General features: G+C 39.3%; 1 protein-coding gene across 1 annotated transcript; it reads right to left on the bottom strand.

Moving 5' to 3' along the window:
* Positions 1 to 2,290: 2,290 nt before the first annotated feature.
* On the bottom strand, positions 2,291 to 12,676 carry LOC137259873 (uncharacterized). Its single transcript, XM_067797506.1, has 4 exons — positions 11,790 to 12,676; positions 4,004 to 4,069; positions 3,550 to 3,636; positions 2,291 to 3,235 (listed from the first exon to the last, which is right to left on the bottom strand). Exons 1-4 carry the CDS (start codon positions 12,643 to 12,645, stop codon positions 2,424 to 2,426), a joined length of 1,821 nt encoding a protein of 606 aa, XP_067653607.1. The 5' UTR covers positions 12,646 to 12,676; the 3' UTR covers positions 2,291 to 2,423.
* Positions 12,677 to 23,414: the final 10,738 nt, after the last annotated feature.

The raw sequence follows: 23,414 nt of genomic DNA on the forward strand, positions 1-23,414 counted from the left end.
CCTTCACCTCAAAGAAATTGCCTAATATGTGCAACAATGTTGACGTATGACATCACTACCTATGACCGATTTCTTTCAAAATGGCGGCTTCGCTGACAAGGGTACACAGGATTTTGCGACGACTTTTTGCTTGATTCAGGGATCTTTTGTATATAAATGTGAGCTGTAAGTAATCAGAATTATTCTGACTATCTGTGTATTGTGATATGTTCTTATCGTTTATATTGTAAATGACGGAAGAAGCCAGAAATGCCGATAAGTACCGTTGTCGTTCTCCGTGATTTTGCGTCAGTCATGGCGTCACGCTGCACTAAAAGTTTGACAGTTTCTTATGAATTACCAAATTATTTCATTGTATGTATTTTCAATTTGCTATTTTTTGCCACGATACTCTTCCCCTGAATATACTAAGCGTATTGAGCCATTGTAAGCAATGATTAGAGGGCTGGATGTTGGGAAATTTTCGAATATGCTACACAGTGTAAAATTGGATTTTTTCTTTGTTTACGTGTCACAGCGTTCGTTTTCATACAAAATATATTTCGTTTCGTTTTGTCTAGACAGTTGGTATTGGTGACAAAGACTATTTGTAATTTGATTCTAAGATATATGGGGAATTCAATGATGCATTTGTCGCAGCTAACTATGAAGTATACATGATGTAATGGGCTTCTCAATACCGGCCTTCTCGAAACGTGGTTTTGTAAACACTATCCAATATGGCGGAAAGCGCACTTCGGCGTTCGTGTAAGTGTATTTTCGAAAACATCCCAACCGATTCTGGGTACATCGGTGACGTTTCAGAATTATCATTCCTGGTTACATGAAAACTTGATATCAGTGATCATTAATATGCTATTTTTGAAATTCACCACTCCCAGTAATTATCCATTTTCACATTTCAATACATACTGCAAATAACGCTGTGAATCTCGATTTTGTATAGTTTGAAAAATGGCGACATTTACGAAGAAGCCTATTTTGAAAGGCGATTTTAAGCACTTTAGCTTGGTTTGAGATGATAGTGGATGGTATCAAGAAACTGGAAATTTTCCGCAGAATTCAAAACTGTGAAGTATTTATATATGCGTGGTATATTTAGAATTTTATTGGACTTCCAAGTGAGGTATGTAGAGGACGGACATATATGTCCCTGTGGCATCCAGGGGGTTAAAGGCTTATCACGTGTTTATGGGTGTGATTTCAGCATAATCATTGGCATGACACTGATCACTAAATGGCTGTTTTCAAGACAAAGTTTTTCAAAGTTCGACCCGTGAAGGTCCCGGGTTAGAATAGGCCTTCAGCAACCCATGCTTGCCATAAAAGACGACTCAGCTTGTCGTAAGAGGCGAGTAACGGGGTCGGGTGGTCAGGTTCGCTGACTTGGTTGACACATGTCATCGGTTCCCAATTGCGCAGATCGATGGTCATGTTGTTGATCACTGGATTGTCTGGTCCAGTCTCGATTATTTACAGACTGCCATCATATAGCTGAAATATTGCTGAGTGCAGAACGAAACTCACTCATTCTCTCAAAATTGAGTTCAATGGATAAATACCCAATGAATATTTACATTTACATGCATACATACAGTAAACGATGGATGTCAAATTCGTCACATGTCAAAAGGGCGAGATTTACGACGTACATAATTACTGCCAGTCATTTCAGCAATGATTGTATTTCACCTGAAACCAGTACGTTAGATTGAGAAGCAGAGATATATTTGTCCTTCTGGCATCGAGGAATAAATAAAACTGAGATGTTTCGGGTGGTGATTGTTTTCAGTTTAATTTTGTATATTGTGAGTTTAGTCACTGCAGAATGGGTGCATGTATCACCGAACTGGTTAAATCCTGCAGTAATCATCTACAGATTTCCAGTCTCCCTTTGTTAAGTAACAATATTTGAGTAACACTGCTTGTGTTGTGTGGCAGTGCGAGGCTATTGCTGGCTGAGAAGACTGCCGAGCACCTCTGTATGTCTGTGACGTCACCAGCAGTGTGACGTCACTGTCAATGTACAAATGGCGCCAAGTCAGTTGGGTGAACCTCGGCTCAGTCTGAGGTCACAGAGTGCAGCGACATGTAAACAAACGGTTTTTTGTTGTCTGTTTTATGATTCGCGATATTCTAAGAACAGAATCATTAAAATTAACACAGAATTACGTTAAGACGGGCGACATTAACGCACAATCACTTACCGTTTATGTTTACACTCAGTTTACAATTTTCCTACCTGATCATGCGAGGTTCCAAACACAAAACATGACAAAATGTCTGAAAATTCATTCAACAACTTTTATTTATATTAAAAAAGAAAAAAGGGAAATCACCTGAATCGTGACCCACGACTACGTGAACGGCACACACCACACCGCGTCAATAACGACATCGTCTCTGTCCACACCGACACTGACTCAGTGTGCACCACGTGACACCAGGAGATCCAACATTCGCTGATGTCTCCTGAGTCTCGCCCAGTCTCTCGCGTAGTCGGCCGCTGTCTTCCCGTAGTTGTTCCTGGCGTTGATGTCCACCACGTTCATGGACAGTATCAGCTTCACCGTCTCCAGGTCCCCACTAATACAGGCGTAGTGAAGGACGTTGTCACCGCCCCTGTCCACCAGTGACACATCAGCCCCTCTACCCACCAGGAACTCCACCACGTCACTGTGTTCATACAGTGCTGCCCGCATCACCGGTGTCATGCTGTTCCATCCTCTACTGTTGATGTCCACCACGTTCATGGACACGATCAGCTTCACCGTCTCCAGGTCTCCATTATAACAGGCCCAGTGAAGGACGTTGTCACCGAACCTGTCCACCAGTGACACATCAGCCCCTCTACCCACCAGGAACTCCACCACGTCCCTGTATCCACGCCATGCTGCCGCCATCACCGGTGTCCTGCTGTACCGTCCTCTACTGTTGATGTCCACCACGTTCATGGACAGTATCAGCTTCACCGTCTCCAGGTGTCCACCTCTACAGGCCCAGTGAAGGATGTTGTTACCCCACTCGTCCACCAGTGACACATCAGCCCCTCTACCCACCAGGAACTCCACCACGTCCCTGTGTCCCTTCCATGCTGCCGCCATCACCGGTGTCCTGCTGCCTCTTCTATAGTTGATGTCCACGTCACCCTCGGCCAGGATCCGCTTCACTCTCTCCAGGTCACCGTCCCTGCTGGCGTAGTAGAGGTCGCGGCCTGCTGCTGGTGATGGAGTCGCTGTAACACAAAGTAAACTGTGTACACCAGACATCTTTGTCACACGTCAACAATGTTTACATCACGTTGATACGTGACTCGTACATTGCTACGTCATTTAAACAATTCCATCACGACTGACAACAATGCAACATGACGGGAATGTCAACATGTGGTTTCTGGAATTAACGACGGTGTGTTTAATACATAATAATAAGTTTCTGTTAGAGTCAGATGTTGTAGCTTTATTTTGTGACTTGAGAGTGTTGATGTTTGTTGAACATTACAAGGTGATAGTGCCAGTACAACTGTTGCTGCTGGGTTTTCCAACCTACCGTGTTTGTCAGAGTCTTGTGTCGTCACTGGCGGCGGTGGAACCGTCTTGGTGGGTGTCAGATCCTCACTCGCGTCAGTCGTGGAGACTGAAACAGGGAACATGATGTTCAGAACACTATACATCGCACATAAGCATTTCTACTGCTGGCCTGTTTTCGCCTTTCCTGATATGGTTTGCCTTTCACTATTATGTATGATTAAATTCTAAATACATATCTTATGGGAAAAAGTATTAATCAAATATCGTTCTAACTGACTGAGATAATTCTTACTAGCAAGAAAAACTTATACTTCCCAATATTATTTTTGACAGTTCTGTGATTGACAACGTCGATCGGTACCGGGGTGAGATCCATCCCTCAAGTCAATATCACCACGGGCATATACATCAGTGTGGTAAATACAGGGAGAAATAACAACTGCACTTCCTGCCTGCTGGGTTTTCCCACCTACCCTGTAGGTCTTGTGTCGTTACTGGCGCTGGTGGAAACGTGCTGTTTGGGCTCGGGTCAGCCGCAGCTGAAACAGGGAATATTTTCATCAGAAAACTATACATGTACAAAAAATAGTTCTATGACAACTGGCCTCAGGTTCTGCTTTCCATAAATGTTTTTGCCTTTCAGTATTATGTAAGGATGAAGTCCAAATATATCTGTTATATCTGTTATATCTGTTATCTGTTATAACAGATGGTTTAGTTTGAAGGATATTTCATTTCCTCAATATGTTTTCGCAGCTTGATTTAGTAAATTTTAAGCTGTCCATTTCGCATTGACTGTTTGATAACAGTTGAGATCCTCTTTGTTGAAACGTTTGAAGTGTCTTCTTTTTTTTTTTAAAAAAAATATATATAAACATGAACGGTGTAAACAAAACAGTCAGTTCACCCTCATGGCTATGGTAGGTTAGGGATGCACATTCTACAGGGACTTCATATATAAGCATATGTTATTTTCACATTGTTGTTGATAGATAAACACACAATTGCAACAGTACTTTTAATTCCTCTTTATGGAATGACTACCGTTTTAGTTTGAATTCAGTAACCATGCCCGGAATATTTAAAAAAACGCCTTTCCTTGATGTCCTAACCCTACCCTCTCTGTTTAGTTACCTGGTATTTTAGGCAACTCCGTAAATTCTAAAGTGAAGCACATTAACACTAGTGTTTATCAAACAGTGTGAAGGACAATAGGGCAACTTGACTCGGTGTTTGTGCAACACAGTTGTAATTTGTGGCAGGCAAACTCCGTGAAACTCTCACAAAATATCAGAATATCGAGTTACAGTGGCAGACAGAGCAATTCTCAAACAACTGCTAACCCAGGCGGACACTGCAGCTGACACAACCATACTGGTCGATGGAAGCAATGTTGACAAGGGTGCAAACACATGGCAGTGTGTGGTGGTAAAGATCGAAATTTTGGTTGTCCGACATTCTTCGTTTGTTTCAATATTAGAAATATCGAAAATACAGCATGATTCCCCTTCCATAATCTACCTTCCATTGAAGTTTTGATAAAATGTTGCAGACATGCACAAGGATATGTTTGGCCGTGTGCTACAGCGGGGATGTATTTCAATGCAATGCAGCAGTCCCGAGTGAAAAACACAATGCATTTGAAATGAAATATTGGACTGGACAGCTTTAGGATACTCTCATGAAGTCTCCTATGTGGATGTAAATGCCATCAGGTCAAGGATAACGGTAAAAGAGAGTACATAATTTTATTAAATATAACAATTAGGTGAAACGCTGCGTTGTTATGCTTCCCCAGACCTTCCATCGTCCCCAATCGGTGACAGGCTAAACATAGGTCTGGGTGTAAACATTGTGTGAAGCAAACACTTGGTTCCTACAACATTCATGCTGATTACAGCAGTCATACTATATACATTTCATCTAATTCCATAAATCAATTTAAAATCATAAACTGAGAACTTACCCACCAATAACACGAGAGATACATCTCACTGCTACTGGAGAAATGCTTTGACTGGCGACGCCACGAAGCACAGCTGCCAGCTATGACGTCATTGTGACGTGTTAGGTTAGGAGCACGACAACGTTTGGCGCTCGCCTGCTTGGACTGAACACCATCTCTATAGGGAAATATTTCCAATCGCCCCATGTTTGCTCTCTAGTTTTGTTTTCGTTTTATGATACAGTTTGCATTACCTGTGGCATGGCGTGGACAATTGTATATTAGCATATCGGCTACTTCCCTAAATAGTTGTAATTCACCGACTGTTTGTATTGCTTCATTCTTAATTTATTTGTTTAAAAAATATAAAGGTTCACTTTCAAAATAGGTCATATGTGGATATTAGTAGACCTGAAAGACTTCGGTGTAAATAGTTGTGATCACTCTGTCAAACGAGGACATTGAGGTACTTGAATTGAGCTTATACTCCTAAGTATAACCTTGAAAGACTAACTGTGGTTTTCTGAGCCTGATGCGCTCAGTATAGACGCTTTTCCACAACCCAGTCTAGGTGTGAAACAGAGATACCTAGATATAGTGCATGCTGGTTATAATGTGTGTTGTGCTACGTGTAGACAGACATTCCCCAGCTCAGTCTAGCCCCCTGGATGTCACAGGGACATATATGTCCTTCCACTTCAATCCTCACTTTTAATTTCAATAAAATTCTAAATATATCAAGCGCACAAATATAACTAACAGTTGTGAATTCTGTGGGTAATTTCCTGTTTTGTGATACCATTCAATATTATCTCAGACAAAGCTAAAGTAAGATTACCTTTCAAAATAGGCTTCATTGTAAATATGGTCCTTTTACACACTACAAAATCGCGATTCGCAGCTTTATTTGCTCTGTTGTGAAATATCAAAACACGTTAACTACCGTTAATAGCATAATAATGATCACTGACATCAGGTTTTCATGAAATCACTACTGCCGTTGTCGACGAACCCAGATATTTTCAGAAATACGCTATCTTGGATTTGGCGAAGGCCGATATTGAGATACATGATGTATATTTCATTGTCAGCTGCTACAAATGCATCAATGAATGGGCGACCTTTTTGTAGCAAGGGTTATATAAGAAAAATTACAAGGAAAATCAAACAAACGAAATCGGGTGATTGTGGCGGGTGAATGTAATTATCGAACTGTCAAGAAACGAATACGGGTTAGGCTTCTTATCTGCTTGAAATTCGAAAGTCACATAATTACTTTCTGACAACAACTCTCCTTTTGAAATGAAATAAGCGACGGTCCAATTTCTCGCTTCTGGTCTGGTTACCGACTCAATGTGCGCTGCGACAACCTGCTACATGTACAGACAGAACCACGTTTACGCGTTGCCTTGGCCACCTTCACTGAACAAAAAAGCCTACCGTTTTCGACGAAAATCCATTAACTGACACATGTTTTGCTTTGACTTTTACTTGAGAAAAGCATCGTTTGCTTAATTCCAAGTGCAGTGCGAATTGACACGATATAAATAAAGACTGAAAACGCCATGAAAAATCGGTTATATTGTCTCGGTATTTCCTACGACAGAACCCGAGGGAGTGCTAGTTCAACTTACTGCAAGTCCAAGCAGTTATGAAAATTCTTTGTATATGTTATCAATCCTTCAGTTATTTGCAACGGTAATTCTTTAAACATTGCCGCATTAAAATCTTGAAAATAGTTCCCATCCTAATACCGATCTCAATGTAAGCAAAAATCGGAGATACAACTCCAACCAACTAGAACTGAATCGATCCCTGGAAAGTCTTCATCGTCAATTTGTGATTGTTACACATCCCTGACAATTGGTGAAATTCCGTATAGAATGTAACAGTTAGTTATAAATCTATAAATTACTTTTTGAGCAGCAGTTCCTCATTTGCTTTAAATTCTGACACTACTGTATATTTTCATATATGAATTACTTAAGCAAATGCCATACAGCTATTATCCAAGCAATGAGCCAGTTGCATCCGAAACACCACTCATCATAGTTTAACACCACTTAAAGCTATTGATATAAAAAGTCATTTACAGAGAATTGTCTCTATGAACAACATATAACTTCGACCATCCAAGCAGATCTGTATGATATAATTACATTACACATGTGTTTCTTCTTTTGAAACATTAAGTTGACAAATATTTCCCATGACAGACCACATATTATCTAAATTTGTATACTTTGCATTCTGCTTTTTATTCAACAGTTCTTAAAAAATCTTTAGGTTCTGAGTTTAATATCAGAAAAGGGGTTTAATGTCAAATATACGTTTTAGATGACATAGATTCGAATTTAACCCCACAATTATTCTATGAAGATATGTTTATGCATTTAATTATTTTATTAGAAAGTTAAAAGATAATATGTACAATGATTGAATAAAGTCATGCATGTGTGATGTAATATTAAAGTACAAATACACCAGCATACAATAACTCAGAATTACAACATTTTGCAGTGCAGATATCATGTAAAGTGCGAAAGGATATTGACTTTATTAATATATTTGTGTTAGGACATCAAAACCTCAGTGTATTGCAACAAGACACGAAGAGCTAGATTTACAAAAATAAAATGAGCTTTGTCATGACTATTATAATAATCTGTTCATTGTGAAGACAAGACGTATGTAGAAACTACAGGGAAATGTAAACTATTTGGTGCTGACAACAATGAACAGTACCATTTATATTAGAGATTGAAATTTATTACCAATATGAATATATGTATTGTTTAGTTGTGTAATAAAAAATAGAATTAGGAAAGTGCCCTCGAATGTGTACTTAACCTACCGGTGGTTTTACTTCTTCTGAGTCTGAAATAGTATATTAAATAAATTAATATTTTAATATTATTTTCTTCTATTGAAACTTAGTAAAATCAAAATATTGTAATTTATAACTGTAATTCAGGAATAATAATTTTAATAATTAAAACGCGGTCATTTTAGAATTTTGCTGTGTTTTTATGCATTATTTATCCGTACAGTGATTATATATTTCATGCATCACAAACGGTTACAGACGTAAAAAGTTGATTTGAGTTATGCCCATGTTTATCGCATTTGAAAATTGGCTACATGTAGGCGATGATTGACATAATTCGTGCGTTACTGTTATTTTACAACTACTTGACCATTGTTTCTCACTTCTCTCTGTACCTGCTAAATATTTGTGTTGTCAAAAATCTCTATCCCATCTTGTACAACCCATGAAATTTACATAACAAGACTTTCTGTGTTTCACATTTCATGCATATCAGCTCCCCGCCTTAGTGAGCTACATGAATGCAGCCATATCGACCGTAATACTAAAGCGATTTGAGTAAATATACAATGAAAATACACTGCACTTTTAAATGTGATACTGAGACGTCTAGTGCCAGACTTAAATTACCGATTGCAAAAACGACAAATATAACTTGAAAATGATCAGCTGATTCCACCGCCTCGCTTCGAACTACTATTTCGCCATTCTTTCTTGCAATGTAAGCAGTCACGACTAACCCAAGTGTATCATAGAATCACGGAATACACTTGATATATCATCGTGAGAGGGAAAAGATATACGCTCAATGCACAAGCGTGAACGTTACCAGTGAAGGTGAAAGCTGCAATGGTTAACTTTCTCTAAATGTAATAACAGGGAGACTATATAGTTGTAGATTATCCCTGGTAATAGTAACACGTACGACACACATCGCGCATACGACATGCGCTGTCAGGTTAAGGTTGGACCGTCCGGATCAGCGCACCTAGCAGATTAGTGAAGGGAAGAAAAATTCTAAAAGATCCCCCATTCCCCTTACGTTTTAGAATTAAACTACAGCAGGTCTTTGCCACCAATACCAACTCTCTCGATAAAATGAAACGAAAGCTAATTGATTTGAAAACGAACACTGTGCTCGAAAGACTGCGCTTGTTTCAAATGTTTCACAATGCCATTTAGAAAGTAGTCATATGTAACGTATGTCATATTTGGGATTACACTTTGTTAGTAAAGTACAAATTCTAGAACGACATCCACGTCGCGGTAGCTGAGACGGCTAGGCGGCTGACTTTGTGTGCTGGCGATTAGGTGCCCGACTCTAAGGGTTCGAATCCCGGAACCAAAACAGTACTAGAATCTGATTTCTTTTAGGTGAAGATCTCGGCATCAAGGGTGTAGGTGTGAAGTACATACCAAGAAAGAGTGCACCACAGTTATCATGTACGTTGTATGTATGTGCGAGTGTACATGCGCTATGTATCTGCGACGTATAAATCGATCAAGGAAGTAATGACTTGTTTTCTTTACTTTAGGGTCTCTAAATGTCTTATGTGGTTATACTGACCCCAGGATTAAATTTCTCCTCTACAAACGGTGGCAATATAACCAATATATAGTGCATTTATGTTCAGATACAGTAGCCATAAGTCGTCCGCCTATTCCAAATACCATGGTGTTAGTCAGTGGCCTGTTAATTTCATGTCATGATTATTGTGGACCGAAAATAAATGAAAGTAAACCATGGGTTTCTGTCTGTACACAGCGTTTGTCATTGCATCACCCATGAGTAATAACCTGGTGATTTATTTCATCAGATTCCAGACAAATATACCTTTACGATCAGGCTCTTTTTCAGTGAAGTAATTTAAAGACCTAATTTGCAGTCTTGCACTGCCTGACACCCCAGGGTAACATCCCACTCTTGCAGAAGGTGTGGTGTCAATCATTAAAGGGTAATATTGAACCAAGTTCTGCCAGGGCAAGTGTTAGCATTCACGGACAAGAAAAGACATAATCTGGTGTAGGGTTTCATTCAGTATGAAGTTCAGATTTCTGCCATACTGAGATTGCTTTTAGTTGTCAGGTCATAATATCTCAAACATAAACGTGCTGTGTTTAACTGCCCGGGGCTGTGCTGGACAGGTTTGACCTGAAGGTTCTGACCTGACAACACCAGGCCTTCTTGTCAAGTGGGGATTGGGCGATTGTATTCGAGGCAAGTTGAAATATTCAGAATAGGGGTAAAACTTTTGTCGTCTAATTTGATGTCCAGTTCCTAACTGAATCAGTAATTTCACCCAAATATGTAGAGATACAGAGATAAATCAGTGCGACCACGGCAGAGTTGAAACTCAAATTTTACAGGCAGTACACTTCAGTGTTAAATACGGGGGAATTACTAATAGAAATAATGCCAGGCATAACACTAGTAAGACTGGAGAAACAGCTGTCGAGCTGGGTGGAGGTAAGATATACAGGGTGGTCAATGATCTCGACACACTGGCTGATCTTGATGTTTGGTGTTACTTTGCTTTCAAACAGACATCAGACATGGTGTGAAGTATTAGTGAAGAGAAATAAAATGTATCTTTTAGTATTGATTGCTCGTTATTTTGGGGTATCATATCACAAGGTACAGTTAGGGGTCGTTTCTGACGATAATGTAGCGTTGACAATTACTGTCCTCAGTAAGTTCTGTTCTTGTTCCTGCGGCCGAGAATCCCCTGTCTGTCGACTGTCTTCAGCTGTCTTCAGCTGTCTGTCGACTGACCGTGTGTTCAAAGACATCTGTCGTTGGTCACGTGACCACCAGCAGTTAGGCCTGAGATGAAGGTAAAAGTACCGTTTTCTGTAGGGCTTATATACACTGGGTCTTGACTGCTAACTCACATAAATATGCCTTGCAAGCTCTTGGTTGGCTTTACCTGCTAGTCCAACTAGCCTTGTAAGCCTTCATGTACACTGGGTCATGCCTGCTATCACAACCTTAATATGTCTTGTAAGCTCTCATGTACACTGGGTCATGCCTGCTAACTCCACGTTAATATGCCTTGTAAACCCTTATCTACACTGGGTCATGCCTGCTAACTCCACGTTAATATGCCTCGTAAGCCCTAGGTTGTCTTTACCTGCCAAATAAACGCTTACATGCCTTGTAAGCCCTAGTCTGGCTAACATTTAGATGTCTTGTAAACCCTAGGTTACATGCTAATCCAACGTTTACATGTCTTGGAAACCCTAAGTTACATGCTAATCCAACGTTCCATGCATTGTAAGCCCTAGGTTATCAAATGAAGCTCATTTATTCATGCCCAAACTCCACGTTGACGTGTAAATTAAACATTTTGCTGCCATGCCAACCTAATCCTACGTTGCCCTGTGAACCCTAGGCTGCCAAACAAATTAATGTTATTCTCATATATTCCGGTTGCCATATCAAAATAAAATGTTAATTAAGCGACAAATCTCTGCTAAAAAGTCTCACCTTCTGTCGTTCCACGATACGTCATGGTTGAAAGCTCCTTGATCTCTTTCCTCATCCCCAAAAAACTGGTATTCAGCGTCCTGAAGTCCTGTGTGAGGCCAGAGAGTGTCTGGTTCGTGTCAAACTGGTCACTAATGGTCTGATTCAGTTGAATGTTTAAACTCCGAATGTCTGTGGATACGTTGCTCCGCATTTCCTGCAAGCCCTCCCTGTATGATTTCATTTCTCTCTCCGTCACCACACAACTGGTGTTCAGCGTCCTGAAGTACTGTGTGAGGCCAGCGAGTGTCTGGTTTGTCTCAAGCACGTCATCAATGGTCTGATTGAGTTCTGACCTTAGCATCCTTGCATATGAGGTTGCACGAACTACTGTCTGATTCACCTGCATCTGTAGAGCCCGGATGTCTTTGGTCAACTCGCTACGTTCTTTTCTGACTCTTTTTCTGTAGGTGTCGCTTTCCCGTTCAACATGCCTTAAGTCTTGTGTTATTGCTCGAAGTCGTGTCTTTATGTATTGCGCGTTGTCCTTTAAGCTGTGAACTTCCTCGAGAACTTTTCCGTTGGTCTGATGCCCAATATCATCTTCAGTTAGGATGTTTGTAATCGCTTGTTTGACGAGAGGTTCTATCAGTGAAGGAAGGAATGATGAAGTCAGTTCTTCTTTCAGCGACTCCTTCCAAACCTTAAACTTGTTCATCAGTTTAGTCTCAGTTTTCATACTTGAAAATTTCCACAGGCTAAGGTCTTGTTCAACCACCCTCACACGTGTGGTCAGAATTTCCAAACTCTCACCAGCATGTACGTCTCCCATAGCGCACAATACAAAACTCAGGAATACAACTGTTGATAGCTCCATTGTGCCAACAGAACAACACGCAGCTAGGAAGGCAACTGCCTCTCTGCTGGCTAAACGGCTTTTATATAGCTCGACTGAAGTGTCTGGAACAACGCCAGCTCGGGGAACCACACGCTACACCAGTAGTGTGTGTAGACCTTGCACCCAAACTAGATGGAAATGCTGAGCTCTAACGTTTATGATAAGTCACGGGACACTTGCTTCGTGATATTTTACATCTCATAATACTTGTGATTTTACAATATATATCGTGTATCTCTGGTTCCAGGACCCATGTTGCGTGTCATATTACAGTGTCTCGTCACAATATGGCGGAAATATTGCCGATGTGACGTTAAATACTCACTCACTCACTCACTATTACAATCTCTGTTGTGTATCATGTTATAGAACACATATTAAGTGAAGACGCCACGCCTGAAATGTCATCATTTGTCTTAAGGATTTATTGCATAGTTACAGCACTATCTATTTATGCATTATACATTAAATTTTATAACGGTGGTACAGATTGCTTACAAACAACGTTCTGGAATGCCATGAGCATGTTTCCTGGAATGGCGTACACCGAGTTTGATCATCGATATGCAACAACATCTCTGAAGACGTGAGCAAAGAAATACACGCAGCAGGGCGAGTGTCGACGTGTGAATACAAGAAGATAGCCACGCGGAGAGAAGTGTTCATCAGTGGTTGACGGAACACAACATCTGGAACCTATATCCAGGGATATACGACCAATGTTGTGTCCACGTTACCGCCAGACATGTCTGACTAAGAGAAAACAGTACCTCACGTTCAGTAGACGAGACTGTGTCGGTACACTATTCACAGTCTGTTCCATATTAACAGCTCAGGTCACTGTACCCAGACCAGTTCCTGGGCCTCTAGTACTTAAGATTCATTCTGGGAAGGTACACCATTCACAGACTACCTGAACAACTCAGGCCACTGTCGAGGGGTCCTAAAACACAGACGAGTTCTTGGACCATTGACACTTCAGATTCATATACATCTCCTCAGACAGCAGGTCCTGCCCCTCATTAGTTATTTTTGAGGAATGTTTGCGTGCAGATAAATTGGGCAATTACATATCATAACTGGATATTAAGCTTATTGACAGCATCATGAATATCGATCCGCACAAAGAACAACACTGGGAAAACCACACATGCTTTGTAGAATTTGATTCAAGCCAAAACGGAAACATTTGGGGATACCAGGTGATGACTCACAGTGGGGACACCAGATGATGACTCACAGTGGGGACACCAGGTGATGACTCACAGTGGGGACACCAGGTGATGACTCACAGTGGGGACACCAGATGATGACTCACAGTGGGGACACCAGGTGATGAAACACGGTGGAGACACCAGGTGATGACTCATAGTGAAGACACCAGGTGATGACTCACAGTGGGGACACCAGGTGATGACTCACAGTGGGGACACCAGGTGATGACTCACAGTGAATACAGCAGACCACGAATCACAGTTATGACACCAGGCCATCAACCTCAGTTATGGAAGCAGGTGATGAATCACAGTGATAACAACAGGTGATGAATCACAACTATGACACCAGGTCCTACGTACTTTGTAACACTAACATACTGTAAATAGATACTATCACTCATTTCTTTATCACTGCATTGCTTACGTACACTAACATACTGTCAACAGATACAATCACTCATTACCTTATCGATGCATTACTAATCTACTTTGTAAAAGTAACATACTGTAAACAGATACGATGACTCATTTCTTTATCACTGCATTATTAACTTACTTTGTAACACTAACATAATGTAAACATATACAATCACTCACTTCTTTATCACTGCATTACTAACGTACTGATTTGCTTAAACACATGAAATTACTCACTTCTTTAACGCTGCATTACTGATTTACTTCAAACAGAATTACTTATTTACTTACAACAAAGTATTACTTACTCTTTTTTTCGCTCTGCACAATTCAGTTGAGATACAACATAACTCACTCACCCAGTGTTCACTTACTAATGTCCATGCAATACTGAACAAAGATAGTTAACCAAGTTAAAACAGTACCACCCTCTTACTTCCCCAGCGCTGCACTTCTCTCTTAATAAAAACTCTTTCACTTCCTCAGTGCTTCATTGCTCACTTACTTAAAACACAGTGTTATACCTGAACCGATATTTTACACTTAATGCTGCTTTACTCAGTTATGCTCATCTAAACATACATTACACTTTTAGACCACAATATCACCCCATCCCTTCACTCGGTAACATGACGTAACAGCAGTCCACATTCCTAAACACGCCATTACTCAATTCTTTAACGCTTGATTACAATGTTACTTAGATACTTGTCACTCACTTACGTAAATCACAATATTACTTCAACCCTTTGCCATTCACACATTAAAAGCACAATATTAATTTCTTGATACAACATCACCTACTCACAATGCTCAACAATCCTCACTGACTTCGGAATTTACGTTTTCTCCAGAGAATTCAGGTAGGAAAGGAAAACACCACAAAGCCTCAAAGCCTGTACTGTAGTCTTTAGATTAGCAGCAGAAACTACACCGTGCCCAGGTACATGTTGTAAGAACATGTTATTGAGCATTCGCGCTGTTTTTACAGTCTGTTTTAACAATCAGATGCGCCACGATACACGTTCTAACATATTTGTGTTGTCAAATTGCGGTTTTCTCTCACCTCAGCTTCGATCTTGACAGATCGAACTGTATCAGGCGTCTTTATGCATTGCAGAATTTTCTCACTTAGCCATGATTCTCATTTCGTGGGATCGTATTCGAAATTGACACTTATTTAGATGCACGGTTGTAGCAGGAGTTATGTGATTAGAGTTTAGCGCTACCTGTGACTGACATGTCGTCCTGATTCACAATACTTGAAGGTGACATGTCAGTGTTCAGGTTGACATGTAAACTGTTTAAGAATAGTAGAAGTTACTGTGTCAGTCTTGAGATTGAAAAGATGTGTTTAGCACTAAGACTGATATGCAGGAAACGAAGACTTACTAACATGTCAATCTTGATGTTGAAACTTAACTGAAGTTGACTGACATGTCTAAACTGTCCAAGTGGATAATAAAAACAGTTCAGAGGCGTGAGATAAACTGTCTATTGATACCAGTTCTGAGACGTCAGGTAAACTAAATAACTGTCTAATAACAAGAGTTCTGAGACGTCAGGTACACTATCTAACTTTATAAAAATAATAGTTCTGGGATGTCAGGTAAACTGTCCGAATGTCTAATGAAAACTGTTTTGAGACGTCAAGTCACCTGTCTAATGATAACAGTTCTGAGACGTCAAGTAAACTGTCTAACTACCTAATGATAACAGTTCTGAGGCGTCAGGTAAACTATCTAACTGTCTAATGATAACAGTTCTGAGACTGTTAATAAGCTGTCTGTGTAATGCTAACAGTTCTTAAATTCAAGTAAACTAACCGTCTAATGATAACAGTCAGTGTAAATAGTGACTTATTTGTCTATCCTGATGAGGGGCGGTTGAATAAAGTGTTCGCTCTTCGCGCCGACGATCCGGGTTCGATTGCCCACTGAGGTATAATGTGTGAAATCCGTTTCCGGTGTCCCCCGCTGTGATACTGCTGGAATGTTGCTAAAATACTCACTCACCATCCTGATGAAGAAAGGGAATGTGAGAGATGTCATCTGTCAGTCAAGAAGTTGAAATGTAAACCACGTGAAACTTAATGTCATCAATGTTTTCGCCTGATTCTGGTCAATAATTACATGGCGTCAGGTCACGTGGGGGCCTTCAACTATTTCGACACTGCCCCAAGAACATGTCATGACTTCTCCATGGATCATGTGTTAGTGGTTCGCTTGTTACCCTAGCAATGGTTTATTGTGTTTCATATGTTGCAGGTGGACTATATACATGAAGCAGCCAAAGCAAACAAATATGTCATCTTTCTTCCCCGAACGGTTTCGCCGATCTTCCCTGTGACTATATGTCTTTGAAGACGATACCTCAGCCTTCACCTTTAATGGTTGTCAAGACGACCAGTGAGTTCCAAAACTGGTCGGCTTGGAGTCAGTATGCTGTGTCTGAGTGGTATGTATGTAATGTCACAAAATCCTCATTCTCAGCTACCTATTGCACACATTCAGTTTACATAATGCCACCTACATATTGCACACATTCAGTTTATTTGACACCACCTACATATTTAGTTTACTTAATACCGGTTACATATTGCATACATTCTGGACACATTCAGTTTAGTTGATACCAGCTACATTTTTCATACATTCATTTTTTTTACCATCTGTATATTGCATACATTCAGTTTAACTAATGCCAGCTACATAATGCGCACATTCAGTTTATTTCAAACCAGGTACATTTTGGGCATATTCAGTTTACTTGATACCAGCTACATAGTGTATACATTCAGTTTACTTTAAACCATATACATAGTGCATACATTCAGTTTACTTCATACCAGCTACACAGTGCATACATTTAGCTGAGCTGATACTAGATGCATGCTGTCGGCATTCAGTTAATGCATAACTAGCTACATTTTCCATACGTTCAGTTAGTAGATTCAAGCTACATGTATGGTTAGATTCATATGTGATGTTACCAGCTACATATTCCATACATTCAGTTAGTAGATTCAAGCTACATGTCGGTTAGATTCATATACGATGTTACCAGCTACATATTCCATACATTCAGTTAGTAGATTCAAGCTACATGTCGGTTAGATTCATATACGATGTTACCAGCTACATATTCCATACATTCAGTTAGTAGATTCAAGCTACATGTATGGTTAGATTCATATACGATGTTACCAGCTACATATCCATACATTCAGTTAGTAGATTCAAGCTACATGTCGGTTAGATTCATATACGATGTTACCAGCTACATATTCCATACATTCAGTTAGTAGATTCAAGCTACATGTCGGTTAGATTCATATACGATGTTACCAGCTACATATTCCATACATTCAGTTAGTAGATTCAAGCTACATGTATGGTTAGATTCATATACGATGTTACCAGCTACATATCCATACATTCAGTTAGTAGATTCAAGCTACATGTCGGTTAGATTCATATACGATGTTACCAGCTACATATTCCATACATTCAGTTAGTAGATTCAAGCTACATGTCGGTTAGATTCATATACGATGTTACCAGCTACATATTCCATACGTTCAGTTAGTAGATTCAAGCTACATGTCGGTTAGATTCATATACGATGTTACCAGCTACATATTCCATACATTCAGTTAGTAGATTCAAGCTACATGTCGGTTAGATTCATATACGATGTTACCAGCTACATATTCCATACATTCAGTTAGTAGATTCAAGCTACATGTCGGTTAGATTCATATACGATGTTACCAGCTACATATTCCATACATTCAGTTAGTAGATTCAAGCTACATGTCGGTTAGATTCATATACGATGTTACCAGCTACATATTCCATACATTCAGTTAGTAGATTCAAGCTACATGTATGGTTAGATTCATATACGATGTTACCAGCTACATATTCCATACATTCAGTTAGTAGATTCAAGCTACATGTCGGTTAGATTCATATACGATGTTACCAGCTACATATTCCATACATTCAGTTAGTAGATTCAAGCTACATGTATGGTTAGATTCATATACGATGTTACCAGCTACATATTCCATACATTCAGTTAGTAGATTCAAGCTACATGTATGGTTAGATTCATATACGATGTTACCAGCTACATATTCCATACATTCAGTTAGTAGATTCAAGCTACATGTATGGTTAGATTCATATACGATGTTACCAGCTACATATCCATACATTCAGTTAGTAGATTCAAGCTACATGTCGGTTAGATTCATATACGATGTTACCAGCTACATATTCCATACATTCAGTTAGTAGATTCAAGCTACATGTCGGTTAGATTCATATACGATGTTACCAGCTACATATTCCATACATTCAGTTAGTAGATTCAAGCTACATGTATGGTTAGATTCATATACGATGTTACCAGCTACATATCCATACATTCAGTTAGTAGATTCAAGCTACATGTCGGTTAGATTCATATACGATGTTACCAGCTACATATTCCATACATTCAGTTAGTAGATTCAAGCTACATGTCGGTTAGATTCATATACGATGTTACCAGCTACATATTCCATACGTTCAGTTAGTAGATTCAAGCTACATGTCGGTTAGATTCATATACGATGTTACCAGCTACATATTCCATACATTCAGTTAGTAGATTCAAGCTACATGTCGGTTAGATTCATATACGATGTTACCAGCTACATATTCCATACATTCAGTTAGTAGATTCAAGCTACATGTCGGTTAGATTCATATACGATGTTACCAGCTACATATTCCATACATTCAGTTAGTAGATTCAAGCTACATGTCGGTTAGATTCATATACGATGTTACCAGCTACATATTCCATACATTCAGTTAGTAGATTCAAGCTACATGTATGGTTAGATTCATATACGATGTTACCAGCTACATATTCCATACATTCAGTTAGTAGATTCAAGCTACATGTCGGTTAGATTCATATACGATGTTACCAGCTACATATTCCATACATTCAGTTAGTAGATTCAAGCTACATGTATGGTTAGATTCATATACGATGTTACCAGCTACATTTTCCATACATTCAGTTAGTAGATTCAAGCTACATGTCGGTTAGATTCATATACGATGTTACCAGCTACATATTCCATACATTCAGTTAGTAGATTCAAGCTACATGTCGGTTAGATTCATATACGATGTTACCAGCTACATATCCATACATTCAGTTAGTAGATTCAAGCTACATGTCGGTTAGATTCATATACGATGTTACCAGCTACATATTCCATACATTCAGTTAGTAGATTCAAGCTACATGTCGGTTAGATTCATATACGATGTTACCAGCTACATATTCCATACATTCAGTTAGTAGATTCAAGCTACATGTATGGTTAGATTCATATACGATGTTACCAGCTACATTTTCCATACATTCAGTTAGTAGATTCAAGCTACATGTCGGTTAGATTCATATACGATGTTACCAGCTACATTTTCCATACATTCAGTTAGTAGATTCAAGCTACATGTCGGTTAGATTCATATACGATGTTACCAGCTACATTTTCCATACGTTCAGTTAGTAGATTCAAGCTACATGTCGGTTAGATTCATATACGTTGTTACCAGCTACATATTCCATACATTCAGTTAGTAGATTCAAGCTACATGTCGGTTAGATTCATATACGATGTTACCAGCTACATATTCCATACATTCAGTTAGTAGATTCAAGCTACATGTCGGTTAGATTCATATACGATGTTACCAGCTACATATTCCATACATTCAGTTAGTAGATTCAAGCTACATGTATGGTTAGATTCATATACGATGTTACCAGCTACATATTCCATACATTCAGTTAGTAGATTCAAGCTACATGTCGGTTAGATTCATATACGATGTTACCAGCTACATATTCCATACATTCAGTTAGTAGATTCAAGCTACATGTATGGTTAGATTCATATACGATGTTACCAGCTACATATTCCATACATTCAGTTAGTAGATTCAAGCTACATGTCGGTTAGATTCATATACGATGTTACCAGCTACATATCCATACATTCAGTTAGTAGATTCAAGCTACATGTCGGTTAGATTCATATACGATGTTACCAGCTACATATTCCATACATTCAGTTAGTAGATTCAAGCTACATGTCGGTTAGATTCATATACGATGTTACCAGCTACATATTCCATACATTCAGTTAGTAGATTCAAGCTACATGTCGGTTAGATTCATATACGATGTTACCAGCTACATATTCCATACATTCAGTTAAGTTGATATGAGCTGCATATCGCATACATGTATTGAAGTTGATACGAGCTACAGATTTAATGCATTCATTAACGCTGATACCAGTGAAGTTAATAGCAGGTATGCATTGCATATATTTATGTAAGCTGAAACCAACTACAGATTCCAGTCATCCATTCATTCATTGATATCAGCTACATGTTGCATACATTCAGTTAAGCCGTTACAAGCTCTATATTGAATACATTCAGGTAAGTGGTATTATTGATATTTAATACATATTGCACACATTCAGTTACATTGACACCCAGTACATAATGTCTAATTTCAGTAGAGTTGATACCAGCTACACGCTGCCTATGTTCAGGTAAGCTGGTACCAGCTACACACTGCCTTCATTCAGTTAATACAAGCTACACATTGCATACATTCAGTTAAGTTTTGTTACTGATACTACATACATGTTGCATGCATTCATTTAAGTTGATACCAGCTACACATTGCATACACAGGGAATACTGCATGAGGTCTCATTACATACGTCAAATATCACGCCTCATCAAGACCAAAGCCAGCATCGATGTCACCTTCTCCAGTGGCAAGACCATCAAGACCTACCTAAAAGCCAACGGTAAAGGACCCAGCTGTGAACACCCTAACCCGAGAGGATGCATCTACCAGATCCCTTGCAACTGTGGCGACCTATACATTGGAGAAACGCTGAGACCAATCAACACCAGAATGAAGGAACACCAGACCTCTGTCAGCAAACTCGACCAGAAATCGGCCATCTCTGAACACATTCTCAAGAACCCTGGACATTCAATCCGATGGGAGGAGACTAGGATACTATCTACCAACAACAACAACTGGCGCCAAAGGAAACTGCAAGAAGCCATCGAGATCCGGAGACAGAAACCAGCAATCAACCGTGACCAAGGATTGTACCTACCAAGTGCCTGGGACTTATTGATAAATTAATCTCATCTATCTGTGTACATTCTATCTATGTAATCTATGTAATCCATGTATAGCCAATCTACCCGTGTACATCCTTATCTACTTGTGTTTGTACATCATCTACCCCCATGTAAACATGCCCATCAACCCTCATGCTGTCATGTACATCATCCTTATCCCCAATCATGTGTTATGTAAACATCATCCACCATTGGCTTCCACCCTTTTCCCCTATCATGTACATCGTCCTTACCCCCTACCTGTGTTATGTAAACATATCCCATCATCTGTAATGTATTACCATTGGCTTCTATCATTGTTGTCATAACTGTCGGTTTCCAATCAGCGCTTGTTTATACTGGCTTCCAGCTTTCGTTAAGTCATTCCACTTGTTACTTTTATTGCTTTACCTGTACATATAAATATAGATCTGTACCCCATTCTCAATCACCTGATGAAGGAGTAAGCATTAACTCCGAAACGTTGTGTTCTCATATAAAGAAGTTGATATCCATAAAATCTTCATTCTTATGCATTTCACTTCTAAATGCCCTTCAAAGACTTAATAGGTAGCTGGTTTCAAATAAACTGACTATGTAAAAACGTAGATGGTATCAAATAAACTGGACGTATGCAGTATGTAGCTGGTGTCATATAAACTGAATGTGTGCAATATGTAGGTGGTATTATGTAAACTGAATATGTGCAATATGTAGGTGGTATCAAATAAACTGAATGCATGCAATATGTAGCTGGTGTCATATAAAATGAATATATGCAATATGTAGCTGGTATATAATAAACTGAAGATATGCAATGTGTAGGTGGTGTCAAATAAACAGAATGTATGCAGTATGTAGCTGGTGTCATATAAAATGAATATATGCAATATGTAGCTGGTATATAATAAACTGAAGATATGCAATATGTAGGTGGTGTCAAATAAACTGAATGCGTGCAATATGTAGGTGGTATTATGTAAACTGAATGTGTGCAATATGTAGCTGGTTTCAAATAAACTGAATATGTAAATACGTAGTTGGTATCAAATAAAATAAATGTATGCAATATGTAGCTGGTGTCAAATAAACTGAATGCATACAATCTGTAGCTGGTATCAACTTAGCTGAACGTATGCAATATAGTGTTTTATGAACGTTACTGCATTGGTACTGAAGAAGTAATTTGTGTGTGTGAAACTGAGGAAATAGTGACGCCTCATCCCCTTTCAGTGGACGTGAAGAAACCGGAGTAGGTTGAGCAGATTCCTTTTAATGACATGTTCTACAACAAAGTGATCGGCCCACATTTGCTACAGTGTATATTTAGTATGTTTTATATTGAGATTCATAATAAAATTACACCAATTCTTCTAGGTGGGATGGCGAGTCAGAACCGTGTGGTCAGTTTTGGTGCGGAGCATGTTCGATCACAGCTCATCTCTTCTGCATGGTGTAGTTGGAATGTTGTACACCACGGTGTAGAGGAACCAGTGAGTGAGTGGGTTTAGTTTTAAACCACTTTTAGCAATATTGCAGCAAAATCATAGTGGGGACACCATAAATGGACTTCAAACATTGTACCCATGGTGGAAATCAAACTGGGTCCTTCGGTGTGATGAGCGAACACTTTAACCACTTGGCTACCCAAACGTCCCTGATTCACTGGTCGGCGTATTACGGATCTTCACCCCCTGGGTGCCAGATGCACAGATACATCCTTGTCATACCTCTATCAACCCTCACTTCGAAGTCCAATCAAATGTGAAATATGCTACAACCAAACAGTATGAAAACACACTAAATGTTTAGAGTCATACATACAACTTGAACGTGGAGAGGTCAGTTATACCACAAGGTACATGCAACGTTTTGTGTGCTTAAT

The sequence above is a fragment of the Haliotis asinina genome, chromosome 13 (assembly GCF_037392515.1).
Source record: "Haliotis asinina isolate JCU_RB_2024 chromosome 13, JCU_Hal_asi_v2, whole genome shotgun sequence".
Lineage (NCBI taxonomy): Eukaryota > Metazoa > Mollusca > Gastropoda > Lepetellida > Haliotidae > Haliotis > Haliotis asinina.